Source organism: Vidua macroura, chromosome 1 (genome assembly GCF_024509145.1).
Source record: "Vidua macroura isolate BioBank_ID:100142 chromosome 1, ASM2450914v1, whole genome shotgun sequence".
NCBI lineage: Eukaryota > Metazoa > Chordata > Aves > Passeriformes > Viduidae > Vidua > Vidua macroura.
The window spans coordinates 39524220-39543441 of NC_071571.1; the positions used below are offsets into that span (position 1 = coordinate 39524220).

The 19222-nt window shown below is 35.2% G+C and overlaps 1 protein-coding gene across 1 annotated transcript in view; it reads right to left on the bottom strand.

Annotated features, from left to right (window-relative positions):
- NEK10 (NIMA related kinase 10) overlaps positions 1 to 19222 on the bottom strand; it is a 76413-nt gene that overhangs the window by 4777 nt on the left and 52414 nt on the right. The window contains 5 exon segments of the mRNA XM_053972031.1: positions 2241 to 2341; positions 5195 to 5232; positions 6722 to 6770; positions 14029 to 14113; positions 14174 to 14378. Coding sequence (XP_053828006.1) covers positions 2241 to 2341; positions 5195 to 5232; positions 6722 to 6770; positions 14029 to 14113; positions 14174 to 14378 — 478 coding nt within the window.

The window sequence follows — 19222 nt, forward strand, 5'->3', positions numbered from 1 at the left end:
TAATGATTCTATGGTATGTTACTACCCTTTTGAATTTATCTTCTATGTTGTCTCTGCAGAGTTGCTTATACCTGCAGACACTGTTTGGAAAACTATGATTTCCTACCATTTAGTAAGCACTTTACAATCATTCCATTGATGTAAATTCATGAAGTACTACTCAACTGAATTCAGGAGCTTTTTGACTACATAGGGAGGGGTTTACCACTAATGATTCACATTCAAACACTGCCATAGTAGACATTAGAGACATTTATCCCACTGGAACAAATTACTGCTCTTAGACAGCTATCAATCCAGAATGGTTTTACTGGCCTCACAGGAGTCCTGATTTGCTCTAACAAACCAGGAATCAAAGTCACATGCTAAGCACAAAAGACTTCTCCAGACAGCAGCTGGCATGAAGATTTATTTTTTTTTTACAGACAGATACTACTCTTTTTTCATGCAAATAAGGCCTTACACATATGCTTTAAGTCAGAAGTTGAATTTTCCTTAGCCTATGAGAGAGTAAAAAAAATTATGCCTTAGGAAAGGCTGACAATATATTCTATGGATTACATACCACTGCAGTGTGTAGTTAATGCACCATGGGGATATTCTGAAGCAGAAATGGTAAAGAACAAGTCCAGCGCTTGAGAAACTTGGAGTTGCCTTGGGCACTAGTGTTCCATTTTAGCTTTTGTTTTAACGAAATCAGTTGTCAGATCAGTTAAAAAAAAAAAAAAAAAAAAAGGCCATGGATTTACATAATGCTTTTTAAAAAGCTTTTTCTTACATTGTTTTCCAGAATCACTCTGATTCTTGTTCCCATGGAAACAGGGAAGGCTGCTGGCAGCCAAGAACTAACAGGCAAGAACTCTTCCTTGCAAACTTCAGTTTAGAATTGTCAACTGGAATATGTATCATTTTGAGAAAACAGCTGTGTATTATAAAAAATACTCGACCTCAGATTTGTAAAAACATAAACAAGTGCAAGGGGGGCATGTGGAATATAGTAAACAAGTGCAGGTATGGATTCTGGTTTCTCTGAAATCAGAGAAAAGCTGTTGATACTGCTTCAGTGGTCAATTCTGAGCCAGTTTTTGAGCTGCCGTTAGTCCTCAGTCCTTGAGCATCCACATTACAATAACTCATATTAATTAGTAAGCCACTTGAGAAAACCCTCTTCAACAGAGAGGATAGGCTCACTAATGAGCACCTTGGACACATTCCTAAAATACCATGTGAAAACTGAACTGTCTCATTTCTGCTGATAGGAGAAGGATATAATTTCCAATTGTTGTAAATAATGTTTGTTTCCTTTGTCTCTGATAATTTAATTCTTGTATTACCTGTTTTGATAAGCTTGCCAATGAAAAAAAAAAAAAAAAAAAACAAAACAAAAAACAAAAGAGAGACATGTAAAGGACATCTAAGTTCAGTTATGTTATTCAGTTCTAAACAAAACCAAACAAATTTGGCTGATCAATCTCAAAAGGTCTGAGATGATAAACATCACATCCCAAATGTAAACACTTCATTTTGGAAAATAAAAAAGCTGTTTGTTTAATAATAGCAATTTTTTCAAATAGCTGCATGGTAGCCATCTTTCTGCAGAATAAAGAGATTCCAATCATATTTTTAGGTGAGAACTCAGGCAGATTTTGTATCAGCTCAGCTGCATTTTTGTTTTGGAATCAACAAGAAATAACTTCAACTCTCTCTCACTATGAAACAGTTGAACTTAATTTTAAAATAAGTCTTAAATTTGAAAAATATCTGACATTTCAAAAAGTTAACATGTTCCGGATTTCATCTATTGCACTAAAACTCCCAAGAGAGCATTACTATGTACTGATAATTAAAATAGAACTTCAAAGTTATTGAAGCTATTACTACAGAAGAAAGCATTTTATTAACTCTCCATGTCAGTATATGATATTGTCACCTTAAGTAGTCATATTGCTGGTATGACAGAAGGTTGTAAAAATACTTTACTGTACAATCCATTTTTCTGAGGTGAGCTACAGCGTTTTTTTTTATATGACTCAATTATTGCCATCCTCCACATACTAATATTCTAAGTTAGTCTTTATTTTAATGATATATTTTTAAAGCATCCTGCCATCTGCAAAAATGTCAAGTTCTGTTGTTTTTAAAGAACAGTAACTAAATTAGCAGCACTTTGCAGTAACATCATTTTGACAACAGCAAATGACTAAAAAGTACAGAATGTCAGAAGCAACAGTAATGCATACTTGAGTGCTGAAGATAATTTTGTGCAGCTGAACAAGAATCTGCTGAACAAGACCACTGATCTGATGCACCTTCCTTTGTGATACCGCAATTCCTGCCAACACTGTAGATGACAAGAGTAAAATCAGGAGGGCAGTTCATTTTGTTGCCTTAGCACATTAATAGCATACAATGTTTAAAACTTGTAGATGTAAATACCAAGTTGAAATGCTTGACTTGTTTTCCCAATAATGCTGGGAACAAAAAAAGAGAATAATCTAAAATGCTAAAAATTTAGACAATGAGTTTCAAAAGAAAATCCCTTTCTCTGAATCACTAAATTACTCCATGAGAAAAGCAGTATTAATGTACCTCAACAATTGTTAAAATTTTGTCACATTTATTCAAAAGGATAAATATATGAAAAACGTAATTTTCTTAACTGATTTTTTTACATAGACTAACACAATATATCTTTTAATATATTTTGATTTTACTGAATTTATTTTAATTCTACCTTAAGCATTATAATAATACGTCTGATGTGGACTATTTCAATGAGGTAAATCTATTGTTTAGGATTTTTAACCTTGTGTATTAAAGTCATACACATTGTCAGGCCCAGAAATTAAATAAAAGCTTATCAGCAGACTTCCAGTATAAAACACTTAGTGTATCACAAAAGAACATTAGTTCGCAAAATAACCTTTCCAAGTTGACTATTAGACGTGGGAGCTAAGCAAACTTCAGCCAGCAGCCCTGTAGCTCTCCTAAATACAATTTTCTCTAAACTACACTTCAGAGACTAATTTAGATATTCTAACATTTACTCTCACAGAAACACCCTGAGGATCATCAAGTCTTATGTATAAGTTTACAATAGCTTTTTTTTTTTTTTTTTTGAAAGTGATCTTATGTCAAGATTAAAAATTCTACTGAGAGGGTGATGAAATCCAAATACCAACATTAACTAGTCCACAACAGAACTATTACCACTTTTTACTGATAAATTTCTGTGATGGCTACTTTAATAAGAAGAAAGATATTCGCAAATATTAGTGTCTAAAAACCATCCAGATCTGAACTATGCTCTCAAAGAAATAAAGTGACACAGATAAACATCCTTATCTACCACAGGGAGACACATTTCTAATAGGATCAGAAAGACAACATCATTGATATTGCTGGGGTTTTTTATTGCACTGCTTTTTGACAGATGTCTTGAGAAAGTCAAGTGAAATTCAGTTTGACATATTTTCCTGAGGTCTTCTCTTCATAATCAGTAAGAGGAAAATGAGCTTTGCATTTCCTCTAAGTCATTTAAAGAATAATTTAAGTTAGTTCTGCTCAAGGAGACAGTGGAAGCCATGCTATAATAATCTAAAATATAGATTATTGCCTATTTAATTGAGTATGGCCACCAGAAGAACAATTTTGATTTAGGTCTTTTTGCTTCATTTTCTCATCTCTACCAACTATTTCAATACTGCTATATTCAAGGCCCAAAGGAACCCAGTGTGGTCTTGCCATTATAACCTTAAAATTTTCAGTTATATTAAGGACACTCATAAAATCTTAATTTCTTTGACATGTTCCCTTTTTCACTGCTCCCTGTTCTGCGGTATTTGTCTCCTCTTTTCCTATCAGTAGCTTGTATTACAAACCAAAAGTAAATAAATCAGGGTCTTTTCCTTTGTAGGCCTTAAATTATTTTTTTCTGAATAGAAATATGTTTAGAATGATAACAGCAAACAGCAATGACCAAGTAGGACATAATTTGGATTTCTCTGTTATTCAGCTTATGGAGTTTTTTTCTTTTCTACTATGACAGGAACATTATGACTTAAAAGTCTAGGAGGACCAGATTTAATGTCTACTTGTAGTATCTGTGTGCTTCAAAGACTTTAGAAGTTCCCATGAAGTCCATACACTCCAGACCACTCCAGGTTCCTTGTTAGTTTATTCAGGGTTTTTTTTTAATACAGAAGTATAGCATTATTTGGAACATGAGGGTACATGTATGAATAGGTTGCTGCAGACTTGACCAAAGCTTTTAAGACTTTTATCCAAAAGGAAAACATCACTGACAAAAGATAATGGATTTACTCAATTTACTCACAGAACTGAAATTATCATCAAAGGCTAGAGTACTTTTCTGTAGATCATTACAGCTCGCAGACATTACATTTAAACTGAATTGTTATTATATGGCTCCCTGTAGTAAACAGCACTGAAACTACAGAAAGTTGACATCAAATTTGGATTTGTACTGCATAATTAAAATTCTTAATACAGTTTTTATATTAAAAGCTGTAAAGTAGAATTTAGTACAGACAATATCTCAACTGATCAAAATAATTTTATTTCAAATATTATTTAACTCAGACAATACGCATTCTGAAATCCCCGCTTAGCAACTTACGAGGTGTGAAGCTTCTCAGTAAAAGTACTTCAAATGGGAAACTTGTTTCACCAATGATGTGTAAATACATGATAATTTGCAAGGGCAGTATGAAATGCTCATTTTACAGGAGAAATTCCCATTGCATTCCACAGAAGTTTACCTGGGATAATGACAATTAAAGAGATCTGACTGATTCACTATTGGAATTTATACTTTTAAGAAGTACCTTAATGATACTTCAGATAACATATATGGATGTAAAATGTAATTATCTCTTTTTCTAACATTTTAAAATACAATTATAAATAAAACCATGATATTTCATATTGCAAAGAGCTATGACTGCTAGACTATGAAACTGCCATCTCATCATGAACAAATACTTGATTTTCTTAGCGTGGGACCTGTGGGTGAGTGAAGGTACTCTCAGAAGCAGATCAATAGGCAATAAAGAGGAAGAAATAAAAGAGGAAATACTCTATATGCAACAGGAGAATAATGTAATGATATTCAAAAAACTTGAAAATCATTAGGTTTAATTAAAGTTTGAATTTCTTGCAAGCACAAAATTACCTGATCGCAGTCTTGATCCAGAACCGTAAACATAATCTATCATTATTTTAAAAAAAGAAAAAAAAAAGTTTTAATTGTGTTTGGCATCAACGACTGTAGAGAAAATACCTGCATTCCCTGACTCCTTCTCATGTTTCCTCTAAAGGAAATATGTCCAAATTCACTAGTTTACAGCTATGCATTTTTAAAGGCTGGTTTACTCTGCATGTCCAAAATAGAATGACTTCTACTAAATAATAGTGTCTCTCCTTGGTCAGTACTAGTAAAGTGGGGAAAAAATTGGTATTACATCACCAGGATAGCAATATCTCAATGTCACAAATATAGGTCTACATGTTTCAATGTTAGATCCTTCTCTAAACTCTGGACAAATACTTTCCCAGCCTGCAGATCTCACTAGCTGAGATAAGCAATAACAAATGGGCACAGACACCAGGGAACTGAAAGAAAAAACATGATGTCCTGATGGATGGCAGCCGCGATAGCCCGAGTACGGCAAGAATTTTTATCTGTTTTTGTGGCAGCAGGGAAAACTACAGTTTCAAGGAGTAGTTACAAATTAACTGCTGATGATTATGTGAGGGGCAGAGATTTGTATAGTAGTGAATTTCTACAAAGAGAAAGGAAATGTGCTTTCTGCAATGCTCAAGCACAGGGAGGCTGCAACAGGACTGCAAAAGATGTAAGGCTAGGAAGGGATAAATGGCAGACTGGATGGTGTTATGCTAAGAACCATTCTGAAAGCAAAAATAAAATATTGCACTTGACTCAAACAGGGTCTGTGAAGAAACATAGGAAAAGAATCCATTCTATCATTATAAATACTTACCTGGATAAGTTAAAGGTAAAATGAAAAAATTGTTTGAGAGGAAGATGTAGCCAAGAGTGATTTTGGGAGGTTTTTTTCCAGATATGAAAGAAAAGCAGAAATGAAGAAATAATTAACAGTATTTTTGAATAAGGGTGGTGCCAAAGTGATCAGAAATAAAAATAGTCAACAATGTGTTTGATGCATTACTGAAAAAAATAGAAAAAAGAGGAAGATCTTCAGAAGAGGGATGGTATGACATATTCTGCTTCTGTTTGTTTCCTTTTTGAAGAAATGAAGCCTCCAAAATGCAAGAAATTGGTGTTTATCCTTATACAGAAGGTCCAGATGAGTTAAAAGGGACAAAGGGCTCAACACTACTACAACATACTCTAAACTATCAAATACACAAGCACCATTTTCTATGGAAAAGCATCTGCTTAAAAATAGAAAACCAGAATTTGGCTAATCAGCTGATGTCAGTTTAAGTTTCAAGGTCCATTGTTAAAACTATTTATCATGTAAAGCTTCTGTGTGGAAACATCCTCTAACAATATCCTCAAACAGAATTAGTGTTCTAGGTGAGGTAAAATGAAGCCATAAAGGTAACTAAAGACATGTTTCATGAAGGAACTTGAGGAACAGTTCCACTGTGAAACAACCAACTGTAACTGATAGTAACAATGATCAATTATATCTAAATAATAAATTACACCTACCTTATCTGAGGCTGTCTTTCAGAAGCACTAAGGCTTAGTTTAATTATAGCTGAAACAAACACATAAGTATTATTTTCTGTTTAAAAGAAACGTACAACATGCATGTTAATATCATCTATTCCCATATATGGTGTCAAAATAACTTTTAAAAAACAGCATTAAACAAACTCCAAACCCCCACTTGACTATCAAGTTGCTGTTTGATGCATCAAAAATTTGCTTGCATCATAAAAAATCTCAGCCCAACAGAGTATTTTAATAAATTATGTCAGAAAATTGTTACAGAAAGTAGCAACACATGCTGACTAGATGTCTACAGAATATGCACCTGGGTTTGCATTAAATTGTTACAATTACTGCTACCACTATAGCCACAACATTGTCTCTAGTCTGGATAAGCAGATGGAATATTTGCCCACTTTCTTAGAGGTCCACCAGATTTTTACTGCCACCATTCCATTAGCTGGCTATCTATATGCAATACCTTTCTTTTAAAATAAACCTACTGAAGTCAAGACCTTGGAGACAGCAGTATAACCAGTTATTGGGCCAACAACTAATCAGCTATCAAACTGAAAGTAAACATTGAAATAATTTATTGCATACTGTCAAAAAATGTGTAGAAGGAAAGCTACTGTTTGATGACATCTATTATTCATGCACTTGGAAAGCATTGCCTTAAAGCAAATATTAGTCTTAAGCATTTGTCTTAAATCATTCCTGTAAAACCATTCTTTTGATAGTAATTTGGATGGTAATTTGAGACCACCACGGTATCTCATTTTGATTAAGTGTATGTTTAATGAAAAGATAATTCTACTAACTGAATGTTTGAGAGCAAGATTAGGATATTCTTACAATTTTCCTATACAATTAATATATTTTAATAAAAGGCCTGCATCTTTGTCTACATGAGATTTTTTTCCACACTAGTAACATCACAAACATTATCATTAAACAAGAACAGAGGCATCTAATCACTCAAACAGCAGATAAGAAAATAAAAGATTTTATGTCAAACTCTTTTCCCATTGTTGGTCTTGTTACAGCAGTTATATTAGTTCTTGAACAACTGTAGAACAAAAATATTTTTGAGACTCTTACATCTTTTCATGTTCAAACACACTTTTGTGTTGACTCTGAAATATTTTTCCTACTTTTCTGAGATCCTCTGAATTAAAAAAAAAAAATCTGAAGGAGGCTTTCATCTGTCAAACTGAATTCACTTTAAAACCAAAAGAAATTATACATCTTTAGGCCAAATCCAACTCCTTAAAAAGGAGACACAGAGATAGAGAGAGAATGAAAAAGAAAGAAACAACATTTTAATCTTTGCTGATACTTTGCTTAGCAAAACAGATACCAAAATTCTGTGGTAGCTAGCACAAAAGACTATTTGATAAGAGCAGCTAAATTACATAAAAGTAAATAAACTAGGCCCTCATAGAAGCAAAAGTTCTTCAGTTAACTTTGTTAATGAGACAGAAAAAATAGAAAAAGAGAGTGTCCACAGCTTAGAAAATGAAGAAAATGAAAAATATTATTCTGCCTATTCAAGGAACAGGTATTTTACCTGCTTAGGACACAGACACAATAACACAAATACAGAAGTAGAAGCTCTGAGTGAATGTGAGTCATGTTGCTTGGGGTAAGGATTACGAGTAACAACCTCAGCCACTCTGTCACAACAAATACCATAATATATTATGTGAATATATGCAAAAAAATCTGTAACTAAAACCACTTGGCTAAAAAGCTAAGAGTGAACAGAGATGTTTGCTAGAATTTTATAAAAAAACAGCCCCCCTTTTCAAGTATTCATAGACAAAATTGGGTTTGAAATACTTCACCCTTTGGCTGTTTCAAATAAATGATCTCTTATCAGTAAAAGGTTCATATCCAAATTTGCTTGATCAGTCTGATGATTCACCACATTTGACTTGCTAATCTGCCATCTTGTGAGTGTATTTACAAGTGCACAATATTTCACACCAAAGAGTCTGTCTCACCACTGACTGTACACAGCAGAGATGCAATATTTTCTGATTCATAAGCTAAAGTTAGGAAAATACTTATTAATGCTAAAGAACAAAACCACCAAACATGATGAACATCACTAAACAATAACAAACACCCTTCAGGCCTATATTTATTGCTTATTATTATGCTAGAGACCCACTGAGCAGCTAGACCTGAGAGAGGAATCTCATTATGTTACTCACTATGAAAACATAGGGAAATAATTTACTTAATAACTAAACACAAGGAGACTCAAACATGTAAAAATCATTGTAACAAACACACTCACATGTGTACCCACACATTCAAGGAACACTAATGACTTTATTCATAATCCCTAGTCTTCTGTGTATGAGTTATGCTAATCATACAAAGCCAGTCAGGGAGCAAGAAGCAGCACAGATGTGCAGGCAAGTTAACTCATGTAAGTCATGGGCACATAGTGTATCCTGATGTTCAGCTCAGGGTTTCCTGGAACATATTTCTTTTTACCATGGCTACTCCTTTGACATGGATAGGAAGAGCAATATGTTCTGTTTAAATGCCTTGCAAGAGAGCATTTTTCAGCTCAAGACAATCTCAAGGAAAATGAAATACAAACCCTCCAGCTCTTTTCTGTTTTGTGCCCACTCTTGTTAGAATGTGAAAGACACACAGAAAAACCAAAGCTTTTCATTCTCATCAGCCTCCCTGTTCTGAATAGCTCTATGAAGATTCCTTGAGGACATTAAAAAAAGTATCAAATGAGGCATATACAATTTCTCTGACTGCTACTTTGGTCTTTAGCAGCTGATGCAATTAGAGCAACTTCTAAGACTTTAACTTCTTAACATGCACTGACATCAGTAAAAATAATACAAATATATTTTAATATGAAGTTTAGTGTTCTGCTCTTGAGACACCTAAACATGTATTTGCAAGGAAAGAGCTGGTAATATAAGATGAGATCAGAAAAATCTGAGAAGATAGTAAGTTTTGTTTTGGCTTCAACTTTCACTTCAATGGTATCTCTGAAAACCTTTCTAAGTTTGATCCGACTGGCTGGAAAATTGAATAAAAATTTTGTATTAGCAGAGAACTTCAGTACATCTCCTTGAATGAAATGGAAGCAAAAGGAGTGTTTTTTTGAATGACAGCTCAATGATCTTTTCAGGACTAAGGTGAAATCACCTTTATTTATTCAAAATACTCTTAGTATACTGCCCTTCAAATCATTATACACTGGAATGGACAATCCCAACCAGGTTAATTAAGCTGTTTTGCAGAGCAAACAACTAAGTTTTTTTCTTGGTAGCAGTGATTCCATGTACAGCAACAGAAGTTGACATAAACATACTTCAAACTTAACTCAGGCATCATATAGGAAAATCAGGTCGTGGCTGATGTCTTCAACAAAATCCCATTAGCCTGAGTCTCAAGAGAAATCTGAATCTTAGACAAATCAAGAAAAGCAAGCCTACAAAACACTAGCATCTCCAAAGTTCTTCACAGACAGCCCATTGTGCAAATGATAGGTTTCTTGGTGCAATAATAATTTTCAAGAAATTCCCTAAACTTTCTCCTCAAAATTTGAAACCAAAAAACCATGTATAGCAGAAGTCAGACAATATTATTCCAAAAACTTACCAAACTATCTAGTCATTTTATCTAAAGAAGAAATGTCTTCTCAAATCACCAAATCCATCAAATACTGGTCTGAATTTAAAATAAATAAATAAATAAATAAATAAATAAAAATACCAAACAAAGAATAAATCAACAAGGCTTGTCTCTGTGACCACAGAACTGTCAAGATATAAGTTGTCTGCAATGTGGCCCAAATTACAGGCTCCAGAAAACAAATGACATTACTGAATGGGGGTTTATTTCATAACGTGTTTCTTGTTATCCTCAAAAGTGTTAAATTTGGAGTTACGTGATGACCTAAACTCATGACCTAAGTGATGAGCCAAATCACTTGCTACATAAAACACACAGAGTTCCTATTTTGAGAGCATCCTAATTCTAGAAATCCCCAATTATTCAACTGGATACGAGCATTACCTGCACAAGACTCAAGTCCTAGCTCTGGGTAAACCAGTTGCATTTCTCAAAGAAAGATACAGGAGACTCTTTTAGAGTTACATCACTAGAATATTGTTCAGGCACATCTGTGGTGTCTTCATTACATGGCACCTTTGAATAATATTACAGGAAAGGAATCCTGAATATCAGTGTCTTTGCTTATTGGTAATAAGATAAGGGCAGAGATTTCATTTATGCTTCCACTCCAAATAGTGGAAGCATAAATAAAATTATGAGGTAAGAGAAAAACTTTTAAACAAGATACAGCTGCACAACAGGATGTGTTTTGAGACTTCCTAATATCTTGAAAAGGCTAAGCAATTCTGAAAAGAATCTATTGCATGCTACCTCTATATTGGGAGGAAGGTTAGGACTATATAAAACCTTTGACCAGGGTTTTCTAATAGCATGTTTTACACAGAATTGTCCTTCAATGTATTTAGGACACTGTCCTGGTTGTGATGAAAATGAACATGATTAGGGAAAACAAAAAATTTTGTCCAAAAGAGCATTCCCAGACAAAAAGTAAATTTTTCAACTCTCACCCAATTGACACACCAGCTCTACTGGACTACTATGCATTAAGATATATGACATATTTTCCTGCTGTTTGGTTCTACCAACAGAAGTGAAGGTATGGTTACACCGTAAACCAAATGAAAATAAAACCCCTTTAATATGACTAAGCTAAGGTAAAGTTGGGAACCTTGTAATTTTAAACTAAGAAAAAAAGTGCAACTAATAAACTGTTACCATCCCATCATTCTTCACAGCTTTTTGACTCAGCATGTCCCTATCCCCTGTCAATCTTCATAATTTGAAATTATAATTACTTCAGGAAAAGAAAAATGCATCTGTCACTGCTGCCTCTATGCTTCTGAAATGTGCAGAATCTTGTTCTTGTAGGATTAATCATTTCAAGTACCAGGAGCAACTATTCCAGAATCTACACACCCTGCACTTGGCAATCTTGTTAAAGGAGCTGGTCTTGTAGAAATACATTGTCTATACATTCTATACTAAGAAGACTAATCCTTTTTTTAAAGCACAATTGAAAAACACTGAGTATGCAAAGTCATTAAAAATAATATGACAATATGGGACTATGAAAAAAGCTTCCCCCTATTACACTGACAAATCCAGTGTCTGTGCTACTGAACAGCTCAGCATTTCACACCTTTCTGCAAAATACCACCCTAGTTTGAAATTAGAATGATCACGTTTTCTCTGAGAATGATGTGATGACAGCACGATTAGACAAATCCGTTCACGATCTTCATCAATATACCCAGAACTAAAACTTTCATCTTCATATTAGCAGTTTCCAAGTTAGCTAGATCAAAGTTGGCCACATATTCCCCTGTAATGCTGACATGCTTGACAAAACCATGGCTAGTAATTCAAACTCTGTTAGCCACTTACTGTTAATGAATGAATGGAACATTTTTCAAGCAATTCATATTTATCCTGAATTTATAATTTTTTTTAAGTTATCTTTTCATTACCCCTGAAAAATAGAAACACTTTCCAGCATTAATTACAACTGATCTATAACACTGACTTCAACATGAAGTAGAAACTACAGCTGATCTAAGAATGTAAGACTGTAGAGTTATTTTTCTGAAAAAGCAATCCTGAAGTATCTATATAATAATTAGACTCTATGCCAGGAGAAAAATGGATGACTTCTAGAAATGCTGATTAAAGCTACTGGGACTGATAAGAACTGACGGGATCTTTCCACATAAAATATTTAATTAAAACTATGGCAATATGGCACAGTAATATTCAAATATTAGGAAAAGCTGATATTTTGTTAATGTCTAAATCTTAACAAAGAAAAATTAACTACAAGGAAATCATTACAACTAATGCTTTGGGTGTGGTGAGTTACAAACTACAGAAAGGTTTCAAATTTCTGTGCACAATGCTGAACTAGCCCACAAAGAATTACATTCCTGTGAGACATACAATGTATTATTCTTCAGTGTGAACACAGAACCAAACTTTGTCCCTGGAAGCTGCTTTTTCTCAAGGGTTTCATTCTATGCAGCCCCTTCCCACAGTTATTCAAGGCTTCCCTCTATCCTGCAGCCTTCTCCTGTTACTCTCTTAGCACAAGAAAGTGGCCACAAAAAAATGCTTTCTAAAATTACTATTTTTTAAGAAAACTTTGACAATAATCTCAGGGCTGGCAAGCCATGGATCCTCCAGCCTTCAGAATGGCAGGCTATCCAGTTACAATTAGCAAATCATTTTAATGGATTTTAAGTAGAATTACCAAATCATTATTTGTCCTGCACCAATGGCTTCAGTAAAATGAGCTCATCAGCGCTCCGTAGTACCTGGGCCAAAATATGAAATAAAATCTAGCTACCAAATAGGATTACAAACAAATAACGTTATTCTAGGCCTGGGACATTTGCAGCAATAATATTTTCTAATCTTCAGACAACTACATTCCCTTTACCTTTTAAAAGTACATCTAAATCATCCCCATATTTTATTAATGGAAATCTTAAATTTTGCTTAACTCTAACACCCATCTTTTTTTTTTCTAGTATAAAATGAATTTTGATTTTCACTAATCAGAATCCCATTGCATCTAATAAGTAGGTCATGGCAGCTCACAATCTAGCAAGTAAACTCATAGTGGTTAGTTGCTAGGGTTTTTTGAGTTGATTTTTTTTCAAATTTTCAAATTGGAAATACAATCCCAAAAAACTGTTACTTAAGATAACACCCAACACAGCTGGTGCTTTCCAATTTGATTACCATAAATAACTATAAGCAGAATTAATGCTGTGTTTTGTCACATAATTCTGTCCCAATTAAAATCTACAGATTCCATCAGTTCCATTCAGTCAATTCTTCCAGACAGCTAAATCTTGCCTCTTTCAACTTTCTTCTTCACACTCTTCCATCTGTTTCTTATCAATATTAGTCATCTTATGTTTAAATTAAAAACCACCTTCTTTCTCAAGAAGCCAAATAATATTCCATTTTTCATAGCTGCTATTGCAAAATATGGGGACAAGCTATACAAAGTCCTGGTGGTACCAAATGTGTTAAAGTGGACATGGCTGTCACAGAGGCACAGTGATTTTCTTAGGTAAAAACAGATTGTGAACTTGTGACAAATAATGTAATACCCTCATATATTGGTCTAAACAACTGCTTTACTGTTAGAAAGTTGTGTACATTTCATTCTTGAAGAATCTTACCAATAGTAGACTCTTCCAAATTACTTGAACTAGAGCTGCTTGAATTGTCCACTATGTCTATCTCACTGTCATTCAGAGAAAATACCTGCACATATAAATGAAAACAAAGAAGCTTTTAACACACCTCTGACCAACATGGTAGCACCTGATGCTTCTTTTGCTAATGTCTACCTTTCTCCATAGTCCTGTCATCCTCTACCAGGATTGCTTCATATGTTCTTTCCTCATCTTTTCCATGTGCAGACTAACAACTGTCAACTGGAAGGTCAGTATTTTCTGAAAATTCACTTTTGCAACTGGCTACTCCACTGCTGCTACGATGCAGACTCAACTTCTCATCATTTTTCTGACAAGAAAGAACAAAAAGGCAATGTTAGATATTGTCCTTTTCCAACACTCACTAGAAAATCCAAAAATTGAAGTGTCACTTGTGCAGGCACACATAAAATTAGACTTAGCTGTTAGTCCAGGACTGCACAGTACCTGGTTCAGTTACTGATTCTAAATTTGGAGCAAGACTTTCAAACTCTTAAACTAAAAAATTTATTTGTTCTTGATGACAATCTTTTCACAACAAGCACTGAAAGTGAGAAAAATGAAACAAATGACAGAGCAGAAGCAAATACTGAACAAAGGGAAAATAGCAGACTGGACAAAGGTAGCAGGTTCCCAGGGACAAGCGCTGCTAGATTTGTTCTCTTCCATCTTAGATAACAAACAGCAGTCCAGGTCTGGATAATGTAAAATCTGCATAACGGCCAAGAGAGTAGTAAAATATGAAGTGAACTTGAAATGATGTCGTGGTTTGAAACTGGCCCAATGTCAGGCACCCATAAGAGTTGCTCACCCACTCTCCCCTGCCACAGCTTGGGCAAAGGAGGAACAAGGAAAAAATAAATAGCAAAGGCTTCATGAGTGAGATAAGGACTGGGAGAAATATTTCAAGGGCAAAACAGGCCCAGCTTTAGGTGTCAAGTGAAGTTTATTACTAACAGGATCAGAAGAGGATAATGAGAGGTAAAATAAACCCTTAAAGCACCATTTCCCCCCCCCGCCCCCCCCCCCGCCCCTCCCTCCTTCCCACTGACAGCACAGGGAGACAGAGCGTGGGGATTTTGGTCAGTTCAGCACCCAGATTTTCTTCCACTGCTCTGGGGGAGGAATCCTTCCCCTGTGAGGCCGTGAGGCTGTGGGGTCCCTCCCACTGGAGACAGGTCTCTGTGAACTTCTCCAGCATGCATCCATACTTATGAGCAGCAGCCAAACCAAGCCTGCTGCACCTCCCACAGGCACACAGTCCTCCCAAAACTGCTGCAATGTCAGCTACTCTTCATGGGGTGCAGTCCTCCAAGGACAGGCTGCTCCAGCCTGAAACAAGGGCCCTCTCTCTCCACCAGGTCTTCCACTGGATCACAGCCTCTTCCAGGCATCCACCGACTCCTCCAGGGCCAGAGGGTAGATCTATGCATCCCCCGTGGATCCCCAGGGGCTGCAGGGACACAGCTGCTTCACCATGGTCATCACCAGGGCCTGCAGAGGAATCTTGGCTCCAGCACCTGGAGCACCTCCTGCCCCTCCTTCTCCACTGACCTTGGTGTCTCCATGTTGTTTCCTTCACATAGTCTCACCTCCTCCTCTTCTCTGACTAGAAACAAGACCTGTAACTTTGATTTTATTTTCTTTTTTAATATGTCATCACAGAGGAGTTAGGGCCCCTCTCACCAGCCCAGCTTTGGCCAGCAGCATGTCCATCTTCAGAGCCATCAGCCATTGGCTCTGCTGGACATGGTGGAGACTTCCAGCAGTTTCCTACAGGAGCCATCTCTGTGGCCCCCCTGCTACCTAAAACCAGGCTGTGCCAAACCAATACAGATGTGATGCCAAAGGGACATGGAGGCTGAAATGACCAAATGCTACTGCCAATATCAAAGCAGAACTACGAAAATCAAAACATGGAATACAAATTATTTGCTTGTAACATTTAAATGCCGTATCTTGTTTGTTATTTGATGCATATAAAATTCTGCCTCTGCTGCTGTCAATGTTTACAGTTTTTCTGGAATGAATAGAAATCCCCAGTCCCTGCAATTGCTTCTATTTTAATGCAATATATTTTGAAGGAAGACTTTTTATCATCTCCTATTTTTCTAGATCTTCACGTATTATTTCTATTATTTCTGTTATGTGTAAATAAGTTAATTTTTCTTTTTTCTCCATCTTGTCAAAGTAAAGCATGATAAAGGAGGACGGGAGATCAATTATATAAAGATATCAGATTAAACAAATTAGTATACTCAAAGTAATTTCAGAAGATAATACATTCCTAAATACTTATATTCTTACCAAGTCTGCATAAGACAATTTATCTTATATCTAAGACAATATTCTTTCAAAGTTTTTCTCATTAAGTATTTTGACTTTATTAGAACACAGCAGAGTGAACACACTAGAAACTTTCTCCTCAGAAACTTCACTGCATCCCTGAGCATTGACTATACATACCACTGTCTACATAATGATCTGCTTCAACTATTTGCTTCCCCATCCTTTGTTCTAGTCCCAAATCTATAACAAGCCAAGAGATGGCTTGTCAAGTTTTTCTCTTTAAATTCAGGTGGCAAAAGGTCACTTTATACTTCAGTACTGGACTGAGGTTTTGTCCGAGATGCCACAATAGCAGTGACTGCAGTGTAGCACGGCATGACAACCACTAATGATGACTCTCAAACTGACTTTAAGAGAGCACTCCAGTCCTGGCACACATGAACATACTTCTTGTGCCCTGAACAGTCAGTGCACAGCTGCTGAAGAGAACCAGTTCACCTGCTCCCCATCAAAGGAATCAAAGCAAAGAGAGAGAAGGGTCAAACTGCATGGACATTTCAAACTTAAATCTCCTTTCAACATTTTCAATATTGAACCTCATACTCAAAAGACTCATTGTTAACAATAACTTGTAAATCAGGCGGAGGTGAGGGGGGAAAAAAAAGATCAAAAGGACAGCTGATACCAACTGGTGCCAGATCTCACCATCCATTAAGAAAGGAAACCTGTTTGAAATGCCTGAATGGAATTCCATAGACCTCAAAGTTAAAATATGGACAGACCTACTACAGAAACTCTTCAAAGATCAGAGGAACATATACTAAAGTGTTAAAACAGTTATATAAACTGTAAAGTTATAACCTGTCTTTAGAAAAATCTGGTCCTGTCCATTTACATAGCACTTGAATATAGAAAACTATAGTATTTCATTACTAATCTGAGAATAATAAATAAATTTGCTGTGATATACTTTACTCCACCTAGAAAATAGCTAATAATTTTTAATGATTTTATGATTATAATGATATTATGTACTACTGCTTTTTCTCTTTTTAGTAGGACCCTGGCTGATTTAGAAGAAAAAAAGTACCCTGGCTACAAGAGAATGGGATGCAAATTCAATGTCACTTTTGCTCACCATAGGAGAAGGACCAAAATGACCTACATAAAGATATAAGGATATAAAGAACATAATTTTTTGAGAAGATCATGGAGAAATGTATACTCCAACACACTGAAACTATAATTTTCATATGCTTTGAAGTCTCAGAGAGACTTCTTTCAGATAAGGAGAAAGATAGATGCTTATCTTTTGAACAAATCTATTAAACTGGAATATTCAAAATATCCCAAACATTGAAAAAGGAATTAGGCTGATATTTATTCATTTGAACTGTGCTCATACCTACACGTGATTCTAAAGTCCAGTATTTTACAAATCTCTCTGGAGGCTCTATCAGTTGATACAGTTTATTTTCACATTTTCCTTATAAACTAGTGCCTCAGTTTCCCCATTCATCAGATTAATTGTTGAAACAAATTCTGCCTTCATCTATAAAAAACACAGTTGTAAAGAAAAGCTAAGGGGGAAAGTCCCCCACAAAAAAATGTTCAAATTATGAACCAATTAACATTTTTTTTCCAGCATTCATCTACTGTTATCACTGAGCAAAAGCATCTCTGGAAATTTGTATCCCAGCCATGAAGAAAACTTCTGTCCTCTTTCAGATCCTGTACACTTGCACTGTCTATCTCTTCATTGGTAACTATCAACACTTTAAAATTTATATATACTTTGTTTTTGGAAAAATGAAACCTGAATTGTTGGTTTTTGTCTTCCAAGAGGAATCTAAAAGTTGTTAGGAAATAAAAAATAGGTTGAAATAAAATAAAGATACTGATCTTTTATTTAGCTCTGTTTTGTTATACTGCTGTCCAGAAGAATTAACTTTTCTGTCTTCATGAAATATAGAGCTCTCTAGTGGCATTTGCAAACAGCATTTAATTAATCTTCTTTATTAGAGACATTTACAATTACAGCATTATGCTAGTGAATTGAATTTCTATTTTAAAAACAAACAAACAAACAAACTACAACCTATTTACACTGGTAAACTACCAATAAAATAAGTAATACCTTGAATTTGGCAGGGAAAAAACCAGGCTAAACCAATATATCTTTTTCACTATGAGGGTAACGGCTCCTGTGCATTAGGAACAAGAAGGAGATGTTACATATGTGGGTTTTAGCAAGGTTTTTGACAATGTTTTTCATAACATCCTAGAAGAAAGCTAGGAAGTGTGAGCTAGACAAAATTACGATCAGTTGGCTGAACAATTGACCATAAAAATTGTATTCAACCTGGTAACTGCTTTGAGTGTTTGCTAAACTGAAAATGGGTAGTGAGCACAATTTATCAGGCTCCTTTTTGACCTTGTTCCAAAACCACTCAATGTTGTTACTGAATTACAATGATAATCTGCATAATGGATAGACAGAGTGCCTATTAAAAGTGCCCGGACTGCGATACATTCACATCATACATCATATTGCAGTATATACATCATACACAGAGCTGTGCCAATGAAAGTGACACTTGGTGTCAAAGAAAGTTTTGAGAAACTGGACAAACTAAAAGAACTGATGAAGTTTGAATAGGGAAAATGCAAAGTTCTGTGAGCAAGAAACAACCATACAACTGCACAGACTAGAGAAGGAATGGTGACAGAAGCTCTGCAGCAAAAGACATGGCGATTTTGCTGGATCAGAAACAGAATATTACGCTACAATCAGAAACAGAATATTGTGCTACAATACCATGCTGTTTTGAAAAGATAGACATCATTCTGGGATATATAAAAAAGATAC